At 33.5% G+C, this 25,773-nt stretch overlaps 1 protein-coding gene across 1 annotated transcript; it reads left to right on the plus strand.

The window, feature by feature from the left end:
• On the plus strand, nt 1-23,935 carry LOC140447738 (cytochrome P450 9e2-like). Its single transcript, XM_072540570.1, has 7 exons — nt 1-185; nt 3,248-3,471; nt 3,671-3,834; nt 10,084-10,415; nt 11,568-11,775; nt 19,310-19,549; nt 23,409-23,935. Exons 2-7 carry the CDS (start codon nt 3,266-3,268, stop codon nt 23,837-23,839), a joined length of 1,581 nt encoding a protein of 526 aa, XP_072396671.1. The 5' UTR covers nt 1-185; nt 3,248-3,265; the 3' UTR covers nt 23,840-23,935.
• The last annotated feature ends 1,838 nt before the right edge of the window (nt 23,936-25,773 follow it).

A 25,773-nucleotide genomic window follows, 5' to 3' on the forward strand; every position in this document is an offset into this window, starting at 1 on the left:
CAGACGCCAGTATGTTATTATGATAACTTTTCAGTTTTTGTGTATAATCTTGTATAAGATAGTAATCTATATAGATAAATGAATAGAAATATAACCATTGTTGTGAAGAACATTAATTCGATCTAAGTGACATGGTTTGAGTGGATTTCACCGAAAAATTACTTCGAGTATTTTTAGTTTTACAGGTATGTTTTTAATAATATTTCTTAGATTTAACAAATATACGCAATATGACTTTGGCATATTAAATATATTTAATGCAAATGCAAATATTTGGGCTTTTGCATATTCGCACAATGGATTATATAAAATGTATGAAACTTATATTTATTTTGAACTACTGATTTTATGTATAAACATGGGCGCCGCCAGGAGCTGGTCTATTTCTAGGTCCGACTTACATTCTGTTAGATATATTTAAGTCGTTTTTCTTAAATTAATATCTATGTGTCCAATATTTTGATAAATTAAAAAAATATTTGAGGATATTTATTATTTTTAATGATTTCAAGAAAGCATAAGGAGACAAGTCAAGTTATAGTTGAAATGGACATAAAATCATCTTGGTAAAGGGGGTTATTTAGCAATAAAGCAAAGAAAATATTTTGTTCTGGATATAGCATTGACAGAACAAGAAATAAAACGTAATTTTTTTCAAAAAGTTTATTAAACATGAAGTCTGTACAGCAATCTAATGATACGTTTACAAATTACATCCAACAATTGATCAAGATGATACTTAGAAAGAGAATTAAAGGCGCATTCTAAACACAAAATAAAAACATATATTCTATATAATACGAACAGAATAGCTTTCGCAGGAAGAAAAAAAAATTTTGATGCACACAAATATTTTTCGCAAGCTGTTTATTTAAAATAATAAATTACACAAATATTTATTTTCGAATATTTTATTTAAAATCGTCATCACTAAAATAATTATCTATGTTTGGATCTGTGTCAGCAGCATTATCCAGATCTTGTGAATTTCGTGGGATTTGGGCAAGTCCACGATAAAATTCTTTTGCACTCTCATCAACTAACTCAATAAGGTCTAAAAGATCGCTTACTTTTTTTTTCACTTATTTATCTTGGCTTATCATACAAATTATCTAAAGTAATGTTCTTGATATCGATGGGTGTATCTTTTTTTTCGTCTTCTAAAATTTATTTCTTGTAATGGCTCATATTCCTGAAGCGATGTTTAAAAATTAATATTACCAAATTCCTTGGTGTATCTTAGCCATTTTATATTTCTCCAGCAAATTGCAGTCTTATTGCCTGTCTTCTTTCTCCTTATTAACATTTCTGTGAATAAATTTTTAAAATAAAAAAAAAGTTACCCCTTTTTGATCAATAATAATATTTTAATTAGTAAACTTTCACTTAACTCTCTTTACCAAGATTGTGCAGAATCAAAAATGCTGTCGAATGGTATACATAACACTATTTTGCAAAAAATCGACTTATCCCCTTTTGCCTTCCAGCTACCAGTCACAGTGTTCGTTAAAAATCATAGTAGATTTAATAATAAAATAAAACTATCAAAAAAAAGCGTTAGATATCGCCTACGAATCTGACAACGAAGTCACTAATATATACATACAGCCACCTGACTGTCAAGATCTGAGCGATGAGGATTCAGGGGATGAAGATGAGGGTGGAACTGTTGAAAATTTGAGTAGTCGTCAACTGTTAGCTCCAGCTGAAGTTGTATTTTCAAATGGTACGAGAGTGGAGGACACATCTGAAGATTTAGCAAATGAGCAATTACCTACTGTGGTACAAAGTGACGCTAAAGCAAATTCAGGACTGACGATAGTAACTAAATCAGAAAAAAGTGAATTCATTGAGGCGGATCTTGTTTATCCTAATTATCCCTTTCCAACACCGAATTACTCGTCATATCAAAGTTTGAGTTCAGTTCAATTATTTGAGTTGTTTTTTACAAAAGAACTTATTCAAGAGATAATAAAGGAAACAAGAAATTATTCACTTCTTAAAAATCTACCGGATTTAAATTTGTCTGTAGAAGAGATAAAAGTTTTCATCGCTATTCTAATTGTAAGTGGTTACAATGTATTGCCAACAAAACGAAGCTATTGGAAAAACAAGGTTATGATGCTATATTCGGAAAACCTGCTGCTCCACTTATACACATGATTGAAAATTTAGGAGTCAAAAAAGATCTCCGCTGTAACTTCTTTATAGACAACTTATTCACTGGTGCTAACCTCCTTTGTACTTTGAAAGCAAATGGGTATGGAGCAACTGGAACAATTAGGGATGACCGAATTCAAAAAGAAGTTCCTATACCGCCTAAAAAGATTATGGCTAAAGAAGCTCGAGACATCTATACTTCAACTCTTGAAACGAACGATGGTATTCTTTATGTGAGGTGGATGGACAATAATGTGGTAACAGTGGCCAGTACGTGTATTGGGGTTACTTCAGTGAAATCTGTAGAGAGATTTTCAAGGAAAGATAAAAGAAACGTACCTATCGTATTAGTGTAAGATCAAAAAAGTGGTACTGGTCGATATTCACATATCTTATTGATGTGTCTGTACAAAATGTTTGGATTCTCTACCGCAAAAGTGGCAGAAATATTAGCCAGTTGGAGTTTAGGTGTAGTATCGCTCAGGTAATGTTATAATTTACTACATATTTACGTAGTCTTACATGTTACTGTGATTTTTAGACATATTTGGCAAATTACAAAACGACAGCTAAAGGTCCAGGTCGAATGACTAAAGCTGCTGGAAGTAAGAGCCGTGTTGGAGACGATGTTAGATTTGATGAGATAAACCATTACGTAGTAGTAGTGCCAGAAGGAAAAAGAAGAAGGTGTGCCGGGTTCAATTGTATAAGCAAAGGGCGTACAATGTGTATCAAGTGCGATGTTGGTTTATGTTTAGAATGTTTTATGAAATTTCACACAAACACTTAATTCAGATAATATTTTGTGTATACCCTGGAACACCTACAGGGCTCATATGGTGACAGCATGTTTTTTGTATGTTTTGAAATAAAAATTTATTTTTTCCAAACGTAGGTTAATTTTACACTTTTCTTTATGAAAGTTAAAAAAAAATCGTAAATTCAAAATTTTTTTTCTCGGCGTTAATGGGTTATCAAACTTAAGTACCAATAAAAATTTGCTGTATACTGTTCTGAAATTATATGAAGACATATCTTTACATTATCAAGATTTCGTAGGTTTCTAATTTCTGCAATTTTATTCCAGCTGTCTACTGACACCGTAATGCTTCTGATGTTGGTATTGCTAGTAGCAGGTCTCGCTGTTGCACTATGTTTCTTCGTGAGAAAACGGTGGCATTATTGGAAAGATTTAAATGTAGACCAGGCGGATATCAAATATATATTTAAAAACATTTATATTTTGTTTTCCAAGAGGACTAGTTTTGCTGAAATGTCTCTGATAGGATATAATAAATTTCCCAAATCTAGGTTAGTTAACAGTTGTATCTACTATAAAACTGTTTAAGTACCATTTTAACTTTTACATAAGAAACCGATATCAAAATAAAATTATTTTAAATTTGTAGTAGAACTGTAACTTTACTAAAATCTATTTAGCAAAGATTGTAATTATCTGTTGGCAACTTAATAATCCTTCGGAAAAACTAATAAAATATTTATTTTTTAGGTATGTTGGAACATATCAACTTTTGAAGCCGATGATGTTAATTAAAGATCCCGAACTTTTAAAAGATATTACCGTCAAAAATTTTGATCACTTTATGGATCATACCAACCAAGTATCGGAAAACTCTGATCCGCTATGGACAAAAAATTTAGTGGCGCTTAGAGGTAAAAATTTAAAAAAAATTGTGTGTTAACAACTGTAGAAACTAATGTGGCAATAAGTTTTTTATTAAAATAATTTCTCATATAGTAATGAGCCAATAGCAAGATAAAAAAGCCAATGCATTTGTAAATAAGTAATTCCATTATGATGAGATGAAACCTAAAAATACATGCATTACTAAGCATTAATAACAAATTTACTTATTTACATTAACAATTTTGATATGATTAATGAACTCATCATTAACAATAATGATTAATCATGATTAAAAATCATGATTGACAATAGATTTCGAAACTCATGTAAATGTACTAAGACATATCCAAGTGCCGACGCAGCCACCGATCACAATTTACTGGCATCTAGAATCAACCTAAAATTAAAGACAATCAAAAAGCCTTCCATTACAAAGAAATACGATAGACAAAAACTAAAAGAAAAAGAATTTAAACATGACTTTGAACAGACAATGAACGAAAAAATTCGAGACAACATCACACAAGTATACAATGTACCAACAGTCGAAGAAAGATGGGATAACATAAAGAATGGTATCATCGATACAGCAACGCAAAGTGGAACTGTCACCCATTATAAAAAGCAAGCATGGATGACAGATGAGATAATCGAAATGATGGACGAAAGAAGACAGCTTAAAAATAGAAATAACTCAGAGTATAAACGAAAGCATAATCTGATTTGAAGAAAAATCAGGGAAGCCAAAGAGTTATGGATGCAAGCAAAATGTGAGGAACTAGAAGAATTGCAACGAAAACATGACGAATTTAACACACAGAAGAAAATAAAAGAAGTTACAGTACACAAAAGAAATACACCCATAACATTAACGAATAATGAAGGTCATGGACTATCCCTAGAAAACGAAGTAATGGAGGAATGGGAAAACTACATTAAAGCATTATTTAAGGATGATCGAGGATCACTACCTAACTTAAGTGCAAATACAGGACCATAAATCTTAAAAGCTGAAGTGGAAAAAGCCATACACCAAGCCAAAAACAACAAAGCCAGTGGACCAGATCAAATATACAGCGAATGGCTAAAATTACTCTCAAATGACAATATAAAAGAACTCACTGTACTTTTCAATCAAATATATGATACCAGTGAAATTCCATCGGACTGGTTAAAATCTATCTTTATTCCTCTACCTAAGAAACCAAACGTTAAGAAATGTAGCGACTGTAGACTCATTAGTTTAATGAGCCATGCCGTTAAAATATTGTTGCATATTCTCCTAAATCGAATTAACAACAAGTGAGAAGAAATAATTAGTCAAGAGCAGTTCGGGTTCCGGAGATGCCTTGGAACTAGAGAAGCACTATTTTCTATGCAAACACTCCTTCAACGATGTTGGGAGGTAAGAAAACCCGTATATATGTGCTTCATTGATTTTGAAAAGGCATTTAATCGCGTTCAGCATACCAGACTAATTACCGCCTTGCAGAGCATCCAACTAGATGAGAAAGACATCAAACTTATTGCCAAACTTTACTGGAACCAAACAGCCATTATTAATACCAACAACAGAGAATCAAAGCCAATCAGTATTGAACGAGGCGTAAGACAAGGCTGTATACTATCTCCCACCCTCTTTAACGTGTATTCTGAGAATCTATTTAGGGAAGCTTTAAAAGATCAAAAAGGAATTATCATAGGAGGAGAAATAATTAACAATATACGGTACGCCGACGATACTGTGATTCTAGCTGAAAACATCGACGATCTGCAGGAGCTAATCAATAGAGTTGACATGGAATGCACAAATTGGGGACTGTCGATAAATATCGATAAAACTAAATACATGGTGACCAGTAAAGTGGATATCGGCGCAACCCAACTGATATTAAACCAACAACCGCTGCAGAGAATTCAGAGATTCAAATACCTTGGATGTTGGATTACCCAAAATCTAGATCCATCCTTCGAAATTCGATGTAGAATTGAACAGGCAAGAAACTCATTTCAAAAATTCAAGCCTCTATTATCCAATAACTCATTAAATTTGGAAATCCGTGAAAAGTTTACAAGATGTTACGTGTGGTCTGTACTTTTGTATGGATGTGAAACTTGGACTTTAAACGCCGATATCATGAATAAAATCGAGGCGTTTGAGATGTGGTTGTATCGAAGGATACTAAAAATTCCATGGACTAGCAGAACCAGAAACGAAGAAGTTGCGTAAACTAGAATATCTTGGACACATAATCAGAGGACCAAGATATGAGTTCCTTCGGCTAATTCTCAACGGTAAAATCGAAGGAAAGAAATGGATAGGACGGAAGAAACTCTCTTAGTTGAGGAATTTGCGGCAGTGGACAGGTTTGACAGCGGACCAATTGCTACACGTAGCACAAGACCGAGATCAGTATAAAAATATTATAAGCATGGTAGTCGCCGACGTTCCGTAGGGATATGGCACTCTAAGAAGAAGAAGAATGAACTCAAAAATATTATAAAAAGCTTAGACATTGTTTATTAGTATCTTTATATTCTGTGTATTCATTACTTCTATTTTATTAAAAGTGGATGTTTTGGACACTTTGGTTTCAGGACACTTGTCTTGAGCGAATCCAATTTTCTACCCTCTTGTGCCCTGACAAAAACTATTATTAATGCATGTGGAATGAAAATAGAAGTAGAAGCAGACCATCCAATCCTGGAGGTGAAATAATAGTCAAGTTAAAGACGCAAAAAAAATTGAATAGGCGAATTGATAGACGATATTTGGCAATGAACAAGAACTATTCGATATTCATATCATCATCTGTGTCATATCATCATTTGTAATGTAGCATCACAGATGATGATATGACTTATTTTTAACAATAAGAAATCTTAAAAAGAAGGATGCTTATATTGAGATATGTACCTTAAATTACTTATGTGTGAAAATCAGCAATAAACGATCTGGAAATTAAATAATTGGAAATAAGTTTTGAATATCTAACGTTCAACAACTAATCACCTTTTCGTAAAGTACTAGGTACAGCAGGGACTTGCTATAATTCATTCATTCTATGAATGCATAATGCATTAATATCCACAAGGAATCTACGTTCCTGTATTTGGCTGTATACCATATATTAAAAAATTAATTAAAATCCTTTGTAAAAGGTATATATTTAAAAACTTGCAACTTTTCACTTTCACGTTTTCACTTGCAACTTCAACGTGGAGTCATATGTCGCCATGTTACCTAATCCAACGGTAACTTTAACATCCTAATAATTTATAAGATATAATGTCAAATAAATGTAACTAATTATTTGTTAACGGGTTTTTACCCATATATTTAGTGGCTACATTCATGTACTAGACACCGATGATGGAATGCTGGATTTCGAAAACGTTTTGTCTAACACAGCCCGTTTGGGTTTTTAAATATATACCTTTTACAAAGGATTTTAATTAATTTTTTAATGCATTAATGTTAAGTGATGTAACAAAAATGTTAGACTTTAAAGTATTTATCAGTTTTTTAATTTTGTTTGTGAGTTACCTGGTTTGTACGTTACTTAGATTGTGTGGTTATTCTTGTAGTATTTCCGCTTAGTTTTTTATTATGGCCCAGGATATTTGGCCGCTAAGGGTGATGTCCATTCTCTCTTAGATCTACCTCTTTCCTATACTGCTTTTCCCAGTACCTAAAGCAGTGTTAAAATGGTAGTCGGTGGTTTTTAATCTAAAGTAATCGTTTTTGTATTCTTTTTTAAGTGCTTCTGCTTCCCTACTACCGATTGGTTAAGTAAATTATTCTGATTTTGTAATTTGGCTATCCTTTTTCTGAATGGGTTAGTAAGGGTTTTTATTTTGTGTACAGTTATTTCCACATTAAAGTTTAATAGGAGGTTACTGGATACGAAGAATAAATCTTTTCAAAGAGTTTTAACATTTTACCAAGATATGACTATTAAGAGATACAGATAGTTTTATGCTACTACTAAATGTACTACTCAGGGTATACCTCTCAGGGTACACCTCGAATTAAAAAACCAAGCCAGTCATATGAATAGCTCCCCATTATCATATTCCTGATATCGACTATCTGACAGCTGACTTACACCCAGAAAACGGATCAACCACGATAATCTCCTACTAAATATATCCAGCTTAACCACTTTCCGAACCGCTGAGTGACCTCAACAGCAGACATACCCAATTCCACTACAAACTTTCATGGTAGACCGTTGCTCTCAGATCCTCTTCTCGAACTGTCAATTTCTAGAATCAGCAGTACGGAGACCACTTTTTTTAATCTTAATGAAATGTATATAAATAATCATATCATCTGCTTAAAATAGCCAGCAAAATCGTGATTGCCAAACCAGGAAAACGACAAAGCAGCACGGACATATTTTTCTTCTAAACGCCCTAGATAAAGTCTTCGTGAGGTTCCTCAAGGAAAGACTAGTAGACTTTCTAGAAGAATTCCATATCATACTAACTTTACAATTCGGATTGAATGCTGGACACTTCCCATAATGCATTGATTAAAGCAGCAACTTTCATACTCCAACCAATCAATGAGTATTTTAGGTTTACAATCAGTATTTTATAGTTGCCCAAAAGGCATTAGATCAGGTCTATTCCTATTCTCTCCAATCCGATAGTCCTACATCCTTCATTTTGCAAATAGGACTCCCATAGGGCTTATTTCTAGCACCAATGGTAAATACAGTCTACGATAGTAAACTTTCCAAATCATGAATGTGTTGCTTGTGTGAGTCCATTTCAAAAGGTAAAAGAAATAATAAATTAGACTTACTCACAATCAATTTTGTGATCACTCACAATCAAATTGATTGTGAGTAAGTCTAATTTATTATTTCTTTTACCTTTAGTAAACTTTCTCTTCCCATCAATAGATTCGAATCTATCCTTTTATATGATGACGACACTCCACTATTCTCCACAAGTACCACTTATCATATCGCAGGAGGTCGGTCTATATTTGACAAGGCCCAAATTCAATTAAAAAAATTATCAAATGATGTAACAAATGAATATAAAGATTCATACTTAACCCATGCAGCTAATCCTGTTTGGATACTTTGGCTCATTTTGACACGAAGAGGATAAGAACCAAATAGTGCTCTATAAAGAAAGGCAAACCATCGGTGTTCTATCTAAGCGTAAAATTTACAAAAACGCACAACTCGGACACTGACAATAAAAACGATCAAATAGGGTGAGAAGAAGAGCCAATCTCTAAACGACCCTTTTTGGTAAACTAGGTAACAAATGCCCACAGACTCTTCTGCACAACTATAAAACCTACATACATACGACCAATTGTCGAATTCAGAGCCCGCCTTTACGCGGTTCTCAACAAACACCAAGTGAACACCTTGGCCACCGAAATGAAAATCCTGAGAAGAATCTTGAATAAACGTTCACACGTTCAATCAGCATACATCTATTAACTTGCCAACATCCCTACAATAAAAAATATAAAAATCGGACTTTATCTCCCAGCAAGATATATGTGCTAAGAACCAAAGAGAGCTTCAACACTAAAGTTAAAGAGATTCTTAAAATTTTCTGGCACCGCCGAGGGCAAGTATTTACCAGATTTCTTAAGCAAAAGGTTCCATTCGTGCCAGCTAAGCTTCTCAGCTTGGCAGGCCACAAACTTCCTGATATAGAACTTTGCATAACATTCTAGAAGCTACACCTCTAAAGTATTGCCAAATATTGTACATCTAGTAGCATAAGTTCTCCTATGAGCAACTTACAAGGTTATCTTTCTATCTTTTCTTTATCTACCCCCACTCTGCCACTCCCAAGGAACTAACTCCCGCTCCACCACCATTTCCGACTCTCGTTAAAAAAAGGGAGCAGCCATACCTTGAAAAGGTGTAAGCTTAAGAAAGATCGTCATAACTAGTTCTGAATCTTCTACAAGCTGATTCAGTTAAAATGTTTGGCAACTATTTTCTTTGAATTTGCTAAATGCGCAAGTGTTAAAACCTTCTTAATTTTCTCCTTAGTCAAACCAAAAACTTCCTCAAGCTGCCTATATTTCAACTCTTGCAGCATTTCTTTATTAGTAATATTTATGATCTATTGATTAATTTCGTAGTATAACATAGATTTTAATAATGCTGTGGTAGATGATCTTCCGTCCGTTATTATTATACATGCAGACACCCATAAACATATACATACCACTCACACACGCACTAACCATTTAACCGTTTTTTATTTAATCATATTTTTGGTTTCAGGACAACAATGGCGCGACATGAGGGCTGTTCTCAGTCCTTCTTTTACGAGTAGTAAGATGAAAGTTATGTTTACGCTAATGACAGAATGTGCCCAAAACTTTTCAAAGCACTTCCAAAACAAAAACGAAGATGTTGTGGAACTGGAATTGAAAGAAACTTTCACGCGATTTACCAACGATGTAATAGCTACTACTGCATTTGGTATTAAGGTTAATTCTCTAGATGATCCTGATAATGAATTTTATTTAATGGGAAGAGAAGTCTCAAATTTTACTGGGACTTTAAAGATGCTGAAGTTTATGATTGCTGCAGCTTTTCCTAGATTGGCGGATGTAAGTTCAGTTTTTGTTTTGATATTAACTTATTACTAAAAACTACTTAATTTCTTGGAGTGAAAAACAACTACAAATTTATTTAATTTAAAGTAACCAAACTAATTTTCTTATGGAGGAACTTTAAACAGTGATAATTTATGAAAACAATACGTAGGCGTTGAGGTGAGGAGGTGATATTATCAAGTGATAATTTTGGATGACCAATTTGCTATTGACCAGATGTTATCTTACCATACAGTGCTACGTCGAAACTTAAAATGGTACCGGCAAGAAAAAAAAAAGTTGATTTTAATATCTCTTTCTTATTAATTTTTTTTAGGAAAGTATTATTTGAGATGATACTCGGAACAACTATTGTTAATAGTTTAATTATATTCATATGTGCTCTGAAACAAAAATGAGCATTACAGAATTTAGACATCAGTTAGCTTATAATTTAATACAATCACCTGAAGAAAAACCACTTCCAAAAAAAAGAGTGCATACTTTTACCAAACCTGAAGGACCTGGAAGGAAACGACGAAAGCCATGTAGAGGCTGTAATCAAGTAATAAAATCTTCAGGTTTAAGTTACCTTGAAGTGAATAAAAAAGTTCGTAGGATTATAACTTTTTGTTCCGATTGCCCCGGTCACCCTGGATATTGTTTGACTTGTGTTAATGAGGCACAGTATTAATAAGAAAAAGCAGAAATTACCAATCAATTTTAAAATGCGTTAGTTCTGTTTATTTAAATATTAAGTATTTTGTTTTTATAAACACCTTTATTTTATCCAATTACCTTTAAGAAAAAAATTGTTTAGCTTTCTGTGTTACACCGGATGTTGGTGGCATGTCCCCTTTGAGAGGAAAGTAGATTGATACTGATATAATAGTTTTCTGTATGTAATATGTATATGCAACAGTTATACTTCGATGTACTAGAGGGAATGAAGTACTTACATGTACACACATGCCATAGGGGGCATGTGACGCACAGACATAATAGACCATAACGAATCTCTGGAGACATGTGACGCAAGAACTAGTATATTAAGTATTTAACCGCCGCAGTCAAGGTGTTAAACTGAATTGGTCAAATTAAATATTTAATAAAATGTGTTTAAGAAACATTAATTATATTTAATGAATTTTCTTTATATATTTACAGCTGTTGAAATTAACATTTTTCGATAAGGAAACCAGAAATTTCTTTACCAAATTAATTGATAAAACGGTACAAGTAAGAGAAGATAAAGGAATTGTTCGTCCCGATATGATACACTTACTAATGCAAGCTAGAAAGGGAGTCCATATTAAAGAGGAACTTAATGTGGATGAAGGATTTGCTACGGCAAAGGAAGTCGAAAATATAGCAGGTAATACGGTTGAGTCCATGGTTTATATCCGGTATGGTTTACCACATACTTTTTATCTAGCACAATTTTCTTCCATGCATGAAACTAAAGACAAACCAGCTACCATCTGTTATTAAGTAAGACAGATGTTATTTTTATGAACGCTCTAGACTCAGTACATCGAAAAGAAATAGGTACAAAAACGACGCTTGGGGACATTTTCAGATTTTAAGTACAATTTGTGACGTTTCTGGTTTGTTTACTGGTGGCTGTCAGTTTGTTGAATATTTCGCTGTTTTTTTTTGTCCTGTTTTTGTATTTAGAATTTAGACGGCAATAATATGTACCAGGGTAGTAGTTAAACCAACCTTCTATTAAGATATACAAGTAGGACTTATCATTTATAGTAATATATTAAAATAAATAACTTTTTAGAGAAATATGTAACCTGCGAAGCGTTGATCAATGAGCTGCAGGCTAAAAACATTGCTTCTATAAGTCAAATACCCTTGAGTCGAATATTAAAAGATTTGGACTTTAAATTAAAAAACATGATTATCAAAGAGCTTTAATGGAAAGAACTCATATCGCAGAACAACGAGCGTGTTTCATACGTTAACACATGGAAAACAGAAATAGTACATAACCACGAGAAGTTGTATTTTTAGACGAAACTTAGATTTTTTCAAGGAGAAATATAATGATGCCATGGCAGATGATAACAGCAGAAGTGTACATACCCAGGTGGTTATGATGAATAAAATTTTATTGTGGTCCATGCCGTTTCAGCAAAAGGTTATATTTCAAACGCCAGTTTGTTATTTTGCTCCAAATCCTTGACTGTAGATTATCACGGTGAAATGAATAATACAAAGTAACAATAAAACATTGAAAACTTTGTTTTAAAAACTTCCACAAAATTTATTATAAGATTTTACAGCTGTTTCGACAGAGTGCCTTTCTCAAGTGCACTTGTGCTCTTGAGAGTACACAGTGCACAGCTCAAGTACACTTCAACTTGAGCTGTTTGTCACAAGTTGGTCATTTAGAATTATATCTGTGTTTTTAATTTGTTAATTTCCATGGATTCTAACAAAGATAGCTTAAGGCCTTAAGCCTTATTATTGAAAGCCTTTTTATGTTTTGCTATTCGTTTATTAAAATTTCTACCAGTTTGACCGATGTAAGTTTTTGGGCAATCGCCACATTTAAGTTTGTATACACCACTGTGTAAGTGCTTTTTATTTTGGCTCTTGTTGTTTTTAATATATTTGCCTAAGTTGTTGTTTATTCTGAAAGCTAGTGTTATTCCTTTCTTTTTGATGTGTTAGGTTATTTTTGTTGATATTTTGCATGTATATGTAATCGAGCAGAAGGTACTGGGTTTTTTCTCTGGTGGTGGAAATACTTATTTCATTATTTTCTTGTGTAGTTTTTGATTTAAAATTTTATTAATTGTTTGTTTGTTTTATCCATTGTTTACTGCTATTTGCTTAATGATATTTAATTCTATCTCAAAGTTGTATTTTGACATCGGAATTTCGGTTAATCTATGTAACATACTATGATAGGCTGCCAGTTTATGTTATGTGAGATGTGATGATAAATTGTGTATAGTCGTGTCTGTATGGGTAGGTTTATGAAATATGGAAAAGTCATGTTTGTTTTTAAGTCTGATAATTTTTAAATCTAAATATTTATGGATTGATTTTGTTTTGTTTCTATTGTAAATTCTGTGACTATGACTATGACTATGACTATGAAGTGAATTAATATACGATAAAAATTGGTCGAGTTGCCTGTTAGTTCCTGTGAAATATACCAGTATATCGTCAACGTATCTCCACCAATATAAAAACTGTGTGAATATGGGATGTTTTGAAATCTTTGTCTCTAGATGATCCATAAAAATATCTGATAGCACTGGCCTTAGAGGATTAAAGGACTTTATAAGTCCTGCACTGTTATTTGTATATAATTGATTATTCAATTCGAAGTAGTCCTACATGGTGCTTATAATGCATATGATTTCATGTTGCCAAAATTCATGTAAAGTCGACTTGAATAATTTTGTTAAACATTATTGTCATCTAAGAAAATTTTTATTACCTTTTTTTACCATTATGCTGAGACTTTATTATGCTTCCATACATTGAGTCTCAAGTTCTCTAATCTAAAAGATTTTCTTTCATGAAACTGTTTATTGAAAAACCTGTGAACCACCCAGATTATATTCTTATGATTTGGTGTAGTGCTGGTGTTCTTTAACCAACGTTCTGTGATCTTGAATCATCATCACTTTCCACCCTCTATTCGTTTTTTAGCTACTCACATTTTTTAAACGAATCTTAGGCGATAAATGACTAGTCCTACATATGAACTTGAATCACTTCAACAAACTGTCTTTATTAACCCATAGAGTAATAAATGTGTTTGAGATTTTCTGAGTGTGGGTCTCGAGTTCTATATACCTTGGTATTTATCATCAGGCTGGTGTTTTTGGTTAAAGGACGATCGCTATTCCTTCATGTTTAGGTAACTGACAACTCAACTCAACATTAATATATGCCATGGCATCAGGTTACGAGAGACTAGTAAGAGTTTAAGGTGAAAACTATGAAACCATTAAATGCTGCTTGATTTTAAACCGATTTTGAATTATTGAATTTGTCCCTCAGATAAAGGTACAATATTGTAATGATAAATTGTTGGGGATTATATGCCAAAATGGACACCATATGCCGCGGTCTGTGATTTTGTCTTCCTGAAGTTTAGCTGTAATTGTGGCAGATATTATCAACTGGAGATGCGGCAACGACCGTAACCTACTCTCGCTCATTCGACCATTGCCACATCTTCTTTTGTAATGTTTGGCACGCAGTTGCAGACTTAATATCTTACTTCTTGACAACCTTCTCCCAATGATAAAATTTTAGAGGTACTTTAGTCAACAAATTATAATATAATACTTATAATAATGGTTACGTTAGGTTTTCGCAAATGACTTCGCTTTGCTGGTAGTAGCACGGGACACGGACGACCTCTTCTACAAAGCACAGGATGCATGCGATCTGGTGAAATATTAAATGAGTCAGCGCAGTCTGAAACTCCCAGCAGAGAAGACCGATGCCGTGATTCTCAAGAGGCCACGGAGGGAAAGACTCAATGCACAACATCGATAGGCTTAAGTCCAAAAGAAGAACGGCTTTCCACAGTGTAGTGCAATCTATCGTCCTTTATACGGTCCCAATCGAGAGTATAACGGTAGAAATATATATACTAGAGGCTCTTGAAACGCACAGACAGAACAAGTCTGTTGCTTGTGGCAAGCGCCTACAGAACTGTGTCTACGTTGCTGAGGTTGTACTGTGGATCATCGCCGGCTAGATGACAACCCACATCTTGACGTGTGAAAGGACCCGTCTGTTTCCAGAAACTCCTATTAGCAAGAGTTTAAATCAAGGCTATTGTATAGTATCTACACTCTTCAACATATATCTGAATGAGGCCCTCTCAGTGTGAACAAGAAAGTGCTACACTCTGGGTATCCCAATAAAAGACGAGAGATTGTACACGATACACTTCACTGACGACCAAGCTATTCTAGCGAAAGACGAAAGTGATATAGACTATGTGCTTAGAAAACTGAAAGAATACTACACCAAGTGGTCATTATAACTAATACACAAAAAATCGAGTACCTACTTAGTTGCAGGGGAAAAACCAAAAAGTAAAAACGAAATAAAATGAACTTTTCTAAGACTTGTGTAACATAAGGAAAACAAATCTTTAAATTAATTAATAATTTTTAATAGAGTGTAAATTTAGATATTTATATATATATATATATATATATATAAATATATATATATATATATATATATATATATATATATATATATATATATATATATATATATATATATATATATATATATATATATACGACTTACCGCCATTGTAAACACATTAAAGTTGTATTAAAAGTGCGAAATGTAATATCTGTCTAGACGTAATGGATACAATTAAAGGCAAAAAATTAAACTGGTATGGACACCTGCCAATAATGCCTAAAAGATGGAACAAAAAGATTAAAAATGGACTCCACCCACTAAATACAAACAAGTAAGATGATGTAGATGCAATGACCGCCAGACACGTAAAAACATGAAGATTGCTTTGACAGAAAACGTTGGAAATAAGGATGTAATAAACAACTCCATCTGTAGAAAACTAGCGAGCGGGCATTATTTTGGTGTACCAAATAATGGGATGACTCACAAATTAAAACACTAAAAGAAAGAATATCCAATATTGCTAAAAAATAAGCTTCAATCTAAATACACACCCCAATTTACCCAAAACTCAACGGGTAAGAGGAAGACTTTCTTTCCGTTTGACCTACCTGAATCATGTGTGACTATGTTTTTAAAAGACATTTTGAATTTAAATTATTTCGGTAAGATAGTTTCGAAACAAATTCAGATTTCTGCTTTAATCTGGAGCCTTCTAAAACTTGCAAGACATGACCAGACGATGATAAAAGATGTTAAAGAAGACATGGGGAATCTAAAATTTGCATTCCACGACATGTCTATTCATCTAGGCAGAAATCCTAACGAATTTGTTTCTCGTACTCACACAGAGTAGATCCGAAGAAAATGAAAAAGACAGAAAAGATTTTATTTCACGTTCAAAGCGTCTATGTATCTATTGATACGTATTTCGCTTTAATAAAGCTCATCAGAATAGTTATTCATAGCCGTTCTTAACGTGAAAAATAAAATTCTCTGTCTTATTAGAAGTAACAATAACATGACTTCGTTATGGACGCAATAGCGACATCTGATAGAAAAATCGGTAAGATAGTTTCGAAACAAATTCAGATTTCTGCTTTAATCTGGAGCCTTCTAAAACTTGCAAGACATGACCAGACGATGATAAAAGATGTTAAAGAAGACATGGGGAATCTAAAATTTGCATTCCACGACATGTCTATTCATCTAGGCAGAAATCCTAACGAATTTGTTTCTCGTACTCACACAGAGTAGATCCGAAGAAAATGAAAAAGACAGAAAAGATTTTATTTCACGTTCAAAGCGTCTATGTATCTATTGATACGTATTTCGCTTTAATAAAGCTCATCAGAATAGTTATTCATAGCCGTTCTTAACGTGAAAAATAAAATTCTCTGTCTTATTAGAAGTAACAATAACATGACTTCGTTATGGACGCAATAGCGACATCTGATAGAAAAATCGGTAAGATAGTTTCGAAACAAATTCAGATTTCTGCTTTAATCTGGAGCCTTCTAAAACTTGCAAGACATGACCAGACGATGATAAAAGATGTTAAAGAAGACATGGGGAATCTAAAATTTGCATTCCACGACATGTCTATTCATCTAGGCAGAAATCCTAACGAATTTGTTTCTCGTACTCACACAGAGTAGATCCGAAGAAAATGAAAAAGACAGAAAAGATTTTATTTCACGTTCAAAGCGTCTATGTATCTATTGATACGTATTTCGCTTTAATAAAGCTCATCAGAATAGTTATTCATAGCCGTTCTTAACGTGAAAAATAAAATTCTCTGTCTTATTAGAAGTAACAATAACATGACTTCGTTATGGACGCAATAGCGACATCTGATAGAAAAATCGGTAAGATAGTTTCGAAACAAATTCAGATTTCTGCTTTAATCTGGAGCCTTCTAAAACTTGCAAGACATGACCAGACGATGATAAAAGATGTTAAAGAAGACATGGGGAATCTAAAATTTGCATTCCACGACATGTCTATTCATCTAGGCAGAAATCCTAACGAATTTGTTTCTCGTACTCACACAGAGTAGATCCGAAGAAAATGAAAAAGACAGAAAAGATTTTATTTCACGTTCAAAGCGTCTATGTATCTATTGATACGTATTTCGCTTTAATAAAGCTCATCAGAATAGTTATTCATAGCCGTTCTTAACGTGAAAAATAAAATTCTCTGTCTTATTAGAAGTAACAATAACATGACTTCGTTATGGACGCAATAGCGTCAACGACGCAATAGCGTAACGTCCAATTGCGTCCATAACGAAGTCATGTTATTGTTACTTCTAATAAGACAGAGAATTTTATTTTTCACGTTAAGAACGGCTATGAATAACTATTCTGATGAGCTTTATTAAAGCGAAATACGTATCAATAGATACATAGACGCTTTGAACGTGAAATAAAATCTTTTCTGTCTTTTTCATTTTCTTCGGATCTACTCTGTGTGAGTACGAGAAACAAATTCGTTAGGATTTCTGCCTAGATGAATAGACATGTCGTGGAATGCAAATTTTAGATTCCCCATGTCTTCTTTAACATCTTTTATCATCGTCTGGTCATGTCTTGCAAGTTTTAGAAGGCTCCAGATTAAAGCAGAAATCTGAATTTGTTTCGAAACTATCTTACCGATTTTTCTATCAGATGTCGCTATTGCGTCCATAACGAAGTCATGTTATTGTTACTTCTAATAAGACAGAGAATTTTATTTTTCACGTTAAGAACGGCTATGAATAACTATTCTGATGAGCTTTATTAAAGCGAAATACGTATCAATAGATACATAGACGCTTTGAACGTGAAATAAAATCTTTTCTGTCTTTTTCATTTTCTTCGGATCTACTCTGTGTGAGTACGAGAAACAAATTCGTTAGGATTTCTGCCTAGATGAATAGACATGTCGTGGAATGCAAATTTTAGATTCCCCATGTCTTCTTTAACATCTTTTATCATCGTCTGGTCATGTCTTGCAAGTTTTAGAAGGCTCCAGATTAAAGCAGAAATCTGAATTTGTTTCGAAACTATCTTACCGATTTTTCTATCAGATGTCGCTATTGCGTCCATAACGAAGTCATGTTATTGTTACTTCTAATAAGACAGAGAATTTTATTTTTCACGTTAAGAACGGCTATGAATAACTATTCTGATGAGCTTTATTAAAGCGAAATACGTATCAATAGATACATAGACGCTTTGAACGTGAAATAAAATCTTTTCTGTCTTTTTCATTTTCTTCGGATCTACTCTGTGTGAGTACGAGAAACAAATTCGTTAGGATTTCTGCCTAGATGAATAGACATGTCGTGGAATGCAAATTTTAGATTCCCCATGTCTTCTTTAACATCTTTTATCATCGTCTGGTCATGTCTTGCAAGTTTTAGAAGGCTCCAGATTAAAGCAGAAATCTGAATTTGTTTCGAAACTATCTTACCGATTTTTCTATCAGATGTCGCTATTGCGTCCATAACGAAGTCATGTTATTGTTACTTCTAATAAGACAGAGAATTTTATTTTTCACGTTAAGAACGGCTATGAATAACTATTCTGATGAGCTTTATTAAAGCGAAATACGTATCAATAGATACATAGACGCTTTGAACGTGAAATAAAATCTTTTCTGTCTTTTTCATTAAATTATTTCATTTACTTTGTTTTAATTTATTTAATCATATTCAATTTAAATTAATAGATTACAAATAATTTCAGATTTCAACAAAATTTTTCATTTTGTTTTAGAAAAAGCCGTTTCAAAAGAAATTACCAACCTAGACATTACGGCCCAAGCGGTAATTTTCTTTTTGGCCGGATTCGAAACTGTGGCCTCAACAATGTGTTTTGTTGGTTACGAATTGGCTGCCAATCCGGAATACCAGAAGAGACTGAGGGAAGAAATTATAGAGACTTTGGATCAGTGTCAAGAAAATCTGACTTATGAAGCTTTATTGAAGATGAAGTATATGGATATGGTTGTGTCAGGTGAATATGACTTTTTTGTTTGAATTTTTAAGTATTTAACTGTTTTTCTGAAACCTGCTTCCTCTTTTTGTTATTCTTCTTTTTAAAGAGATATGACGCTGTGTGTTTTTCAATGTGCATCCCGTAAGTTGTCGTTCCATCATTTTCGTGGTTTTCCTACTGATCGCCTTCTTATTTAGGAACTGTCTTTTGCCGTCTTTGCTACTTTATTTGTTGTTATTCGGCTTATATCGTCGCTCCATTTTACTCTTCTATTTCTAACCCAGTCCTTGATGTTATCTATCTGGCATCTACATCGTATATCTGTACTTCTAGTTATGTCTCATAGTGTTTTACCATCAATTTTTCTAAGCGTTTTCTCTGCTGTTTCTAACATTCTTTTTGTCCTTTCTGTGTCAGGCAGGCCGTGTTTCTACTGCGTATGTCATTAATCACACACCGTGACAATGGTCTGCCCCGAGGATTCTGGGGGGGACAAGTCGACATTAAAAAAGAAGAAGAACAAACAACTCCATATAGCAACATACAACATCCGCTCCATGGCAAAAGATGAAAAACTTTACGAACTAGAAGAGGAGTTGGGGAACTTGAATTGGGACATAATGGGACTGTCAGAAGTTAAAAGAAGAGGTGAAGGATATATGCACTTACATTCAGGCAACAGACTCTATAATAAAGGCAGGGAAGACTACACATACGGTGGAGTAGGTTTCTTAATCAACAAGAAGAGAAAATCTTAAATTCAAATAATTGACAGCATATCAGACAGAGTTACATACATGGTCTTAAAACTAAGTCCAAAAACTAAAATAAAGATCGTGCAAGTTTATGCTCCAACTGAAAAAGCAACCGATGAGGAAATAAACTCTTTTTACGAAGACGTTAAAAAAGCTATAGACAACAACAAAGAATCCAAAATAATAATAATGGGAGACTTTAACGCCAAAATTGAAAGTAAGATTAAAGACTCTGAAAGCAAGATTGGAAATTTTGGATTCGGCACAAGAAACACAAGAGGAGAAAAACTCATGGAATTCCTGGAATAAGAAAACATGTATGTTATGAATACCTTCTACAAAAAGAAACCTAACACAAAGTAGACATGGGTCGCACCTAACGGAACTACCAAAAATGAAATAGACTATTTTGTCTCAAACAACAAAGGAATATTTGAAGACGTCACAACAATAAACAACGTAACAACGGGTAGTGACCATCGTATTGTTAGAGCAAAAATAAATATTAACATGAAAGAAGAGAGAAAAGGATTTTTAAAAAAAATACGAGGATAGATGCCTTTAAACTAAGAACAAATGAACAGCAATTCCGAGAGGTCTTAACGGATAAGTTTGACGAAATTAATAAAAACGTAAATAAAAACCTTCTCGCAGCAGGACTACAGGTCGCAAAGAAAACAAGGACTAAAGAAGACAAAATAAGCAATGAAACAAAACAGCTAATGACGGAAAGAAGATAACTACTAGCGCAAAACAAACGCCATACTCAAGAATACAGAGAACTTAATAAAATAATTAGAAAAGAACTAAAACGCGGCATACAAAAATGGAACGAGAACTTAATAGAGCCAGTCATTGAAAACAACAGAGGCTTAAAAAGACCCGCACTGGGAGTTCAAAAAATCATCAAAATTAAAGACGCCAACAATAAGGAAGAGAAGGACGCCAACAAATATAAAATAACAAATATTGTCGAAGACTTCTACACATCCTTGTACAGCTCGCAAGGCCAGCCTAATGAAACAACAAAGAAGAACGTCAAAAGAAAAATAAAAAACGTGGGATCAAAAGTACTACCATATATAAAGGGATTCGAAATAGAAAGAGCTTTAAAAGAGCTAAAAATATTAAAGCTCCAGGACACGACGGTATAATTGCCGAGCTCTTGAAAACAAGCAAGACATTAACAATACCTGTATAAAGATCCCTAAAGACTGGAACGAGAGTCTAGTAATACTCTTACACAAAAAAGGGGACAAATGTGATCTACAGAATTATAGACCTATATCGTTGCTCAGTCAAGTATACAAACTATTTATGAGAATTATTAACAACCGGTTAACCTACAAAATGGACAATTACCAACCGGTTGAACAGGCTGGCTTCCGCAAAGGATATAGTACATCAGACCATCTGCTGACAATGAGAATACCAACTACCCGTATTTCTTGCCTTCGTCGACTATGAAAAGGCGTTTGATAGTATCTAGATGTTGGCCATAGAACAAGCTATTAATAATTGTAGAATAGATTCGAGATATAGACAACTAATACATAATATATAAGAAAATGCAACTATGATAGTACAACTAGACGAAAATACAAATATCATCCCCATTAAGAAAGAAGTGAGACAAGGAGACGTAATATCGCCAAAACTTTTTAACCTAGCCCTAGAAGACGTCTTCAAAACTACAAATTGGTCAACCTATGGCATTAACGTTAATGGCAAAAAGTTAAAACACCTCAGATTCGCTGACGACATAGTGATTATAGCGAGCACATTCGAGGAACTGCAAATTATGATGGGGGAACTAGCAGCCAGCTCCCAATACTTCGGTCTAAAAATGAATATGAAAAAAACAAAAATAATGACAAACACAGATGACCCCAGACGTATAACTATAAATGGCAGTGAGATAGAACAAATCCAGGAATATATCTACCTAGGCCAAAAGGAGAGAAAGAGAACCAAAGTGCGGAAATTACTAGAAGAGCAAGACTAGCATGGGCAGGATTTGGAAAACATAGTTGGATACTTAAGAACCGCAAAATACCCCAGTGGGCAAATACTTGAGGAGCAAAGTGTTCAACCAATGCATCCTTCCTATCATGAAATATGGATGTCAGACCTGGACCCTAACCAAGGCAAACATGAATAAACTAGCCACAACAGAAAGAACAATGGAAAAAGCAATGTTAGATATACGACTGTCAGATAAAAAGGGGAACGACTGGGTAAGATCCAAAATAAAAGTCGAGGACATAGCAAAAAAAATTGCCAAACTTAAATGGAGCTTCGCGGGCCACACTGCTAGACAAAAAGACCAACGTTGGAATACTACAATACAACATTGGAGACCTTACGAAAGTAAACGACCAAGAGGAAGACCACAGATAAGATGGGTTGATGATATTAAAAGAATAGCCAGAACAAATTGGAAATATGTTGCTCAGGATAGAGACCGATGGAAGGAGTTGGGAGAGGCCTATGTCCAAACATGGACGAGACAAGGCTAATAAGAAGAAGAAGAAGAATGTCATTAATGGTCTGTTGTTTGGTTTCTAAATTCTGTCTTTCATTTCATTTCCGATATTTTTATTTCTCTATATTGTTTCATCCAAGCAATCTGTGGCTCTGTTCACTTTATCTTTCATTTCGGTCTCGAGTTTTCCGTAGCTAGATAATGTGATGCCCAGATATATAAAATTCATCAATTGTTCTATTATCTAACCTTCTAGCTCTAATTTACATCTTAATTAGAATAAAAAGTTTTATCTAAAAATCCTTTATAAAAGGTAAAAAATTATTCTTTTATAAAGGTTTTTTAATTAGATACTAAAACTTTTGTGGTTTATGGTATACAAACAACTAGAGGAATTTCATTTTCCTTGTGGATTTTAGTTAGGATAAGTAGTATTAAAACTATAATCAGTTGATTCTTATTTTAAAATGTTGAAGGAATATATTTTTGGTTTCTATCGTCTTAACATCCTTAGAGAAAGATTAATGAATAACCGTTCTCTGAGATGTGAGATCCTATCTGTGATACATCTTTTATCAATCAAAGGAAAAAATGGTTTCCTTTAATTATTAGGATACTAACTATTTGCTACTTTTAGAATCTCTGAGAAAATGGCCGGCAGCTATAATGACCGAACGACAATGCACCAAAGATTACATCATTAAACCCGAACGACCAGAAGAAGCACCAGTTACTATCAAAAAAGGAATGTCAATCTGGATGCCGGTATATCCAATTCATAGAGATCCCAAATATTATCCAGATCCAGATAAATTTGACCCTGAAAGATTTAATGAGCAAAACAAAAGTAAAATCAACCCTTACACGTATCTACCATTTGGGCTAGGCCCAAGAAACTGTATCGGTTCCAGATTTGCTTTATTAGAAATCAAGGCAGTGTTCTTTTATTTACTTAAAGATTTCCAAATCGTTCCTGTAGAAAAATCTCAAATTCCTCTGGTTATTTCGAAAAAGAATTTTAATCTCACGTCTGAAGGTGGATTTTGGTTTGGACTAAAACGTTTATAAATTTTGATACCTAATATGTTCCTAGATTAGAATAAGGTGGATATGTACATTGTTATATTTTTTTTAAGTAATAAATATTTGGAATGATCTATGTAACGTTATTGCTTTAATTTTGATTACATATCATTAAATATTTCTAATATATAAAGTAGAGAGGGAAAATCAGACAGACTTGAAAAATATACTGAATAGTTGAAATTACTGAATACAGAATCATTGAACAAAAATTGTATTTAAGATGGCGATGGAAAGGTATTTATACAGAAAAAAAAAAATTTATTAAAAATCCTTTGTAAAAGGTATATAATTTTTAAAAACCCAAATGGGTTGTTATAGACAAAACGTTTTCGGAATCCATTATTCCATCATCAGTGTCCTATAAAATATATAACCACTTAATTAAAGAGAACGTGAAGTTAAAATTTTTTGACTAAGGTTAATGAAAAGTGTGGTTAATACTTACTAGGTGCACATGAGTGTAGCCACTAAATACATGGGTAAAAACCCGTTAACAAAAATTTAGTTACATTTGTTTTACATTATATTATATAAATTGTTAGGATGCTAAAGTTACCGTTGGATTAGGTAACATGGCGACATATGACTCCACGTTGAAGTTGCAAGTCCTGAGACGGTGTGTCTACGAGGACTTAATGGAAGCAACTGATTGAAATGACAATGTTGACAAGTTAGGACGGAACAAGTAACAGAGTAGTCAATATAACTGTATGTGTCTACTTAAGACAAAAGCCAACGTTAATTAAATTGTTAAAGTAATAGATTTTTTGATATTAAATAATATAACAGTATCAACCATCAATGTTGTTGTTTTTTTAAAAAATTGATTTTTATGTGTATGAGGTGAAATGTGGAGAGTAGATAATGTGGTTATAGTTAGGCAACCAACTATGCATGTGTGTGGTAGTATAATGAAAAAGAGATTTTTATATTTAGGCCCTTTATGTTTATTCAACATTTGGTACTTGGAAAATAGAAAATAGACACATGTAGAAGGTTGAGTTATAGAAATTTTGTTTAATATTGGTGGAAAATGAATGAATATATTTAAAATATGACAGTGTTCTTATATGAATGAGATACAACTTTTGTAGTATAATGGTCATGTGAAATTTAACTTATAACTGGTGGGATGGATGGGGTGGATGATGTTGGGATCATATCCATTGTTGACTGCTATTTGTCTAAGTATGCTATTTGTCTAACAATGGATATGATCCCAACATCATCAACAAACTCATCCGTAAAAAACGCCTTAAGACCCTGCAGGAGAATGCGTTCCCCAGAGACCTCACCACCAAGCCCAATTACGTTTCACTTCCATACTATCATGAAAGTCTTTCTGGAGATATCCGAAATCTCATCCAACGGTCGGTTGAAAACATCCATGTGTCATTTAAAGTACCCAACAATTTGGGTCAACACATATCTAATTCCAAAGATCCCATCAATTATATGGATCGGAGTGGAGTGTATAGATTAAAATGTTCAGATTGCAACGCCTCTTACATAGGTAGAACATGCAGATCACTATCCTCACGTTCTCTAGAACACACTAAAAGAGAAAATACTTCCACTTTCTCTCAACATCTTAAAGAACACAAACACACCCTTAATATCCCAGAAGACGTTTCACTTATTCACAACATCCCCCAAAAAAATTTCCTTAAATTAGACTTATACGAAGACCTTGAAATTCTCAAAGAAAACCAAAAAAGCCCAAATTGCGTCAATCGTCATGTATCCTTCAATCGAGACTTCCTCCCTCTCCATCGCCAACTATTTTCATAATCTTCATCCCCTACTCACTTTTACAACAAAAATCTACATTTATCACTATTTGTCCGCCAAATACTCATCTTCTTTAAACCACTCCAAAAAACTTTTCTGTTTACACATCACACTCCCAATCAGTC

Source organism: Diabrotica undecimpunctata, chromosome 1, assembly GCF_040954645.1.
Source record: "Diabrotica undecimpunctata isolate CICGRU chromosome 1, icDiaUnde3, whole genome shotgun sequence".
Classification (NCBI taxonomy): Eukaryota; Metazoa; Arthropoda; class Insecta; order Coleoptera; family Chrysomelidae; genus Diabrotica; species Diabrotica undecimpunctata.

What these genes read in the sequence shown, in the direction of transcription:
- LOC140447738 (XM_072540570.1), top strand. Translation starts at nt 3,266, where the DNA reads ATGCTTCTGATGTTGGTATTGCTAGTAGCAGGTCTCGCTGTTGCACTA. An exon ending in CTTTTCCTAGATTGGCGGAT is followed by an intron (nt 10,416 to 11,567) that starts GTAAGTTCAGTT and finishes ATATATTTACAG; the next exon opens with CTGTTGAAATTAACATTTTT. An exon ending in TATGGATATGGTTGTGTCAG is followed by an intron (nt 19,550 to 23,408) that starts GTGAATATGACT and finishes TGCTACTTTTAG; the next exon opens with AATCTCTGAGAAAATGGCCG.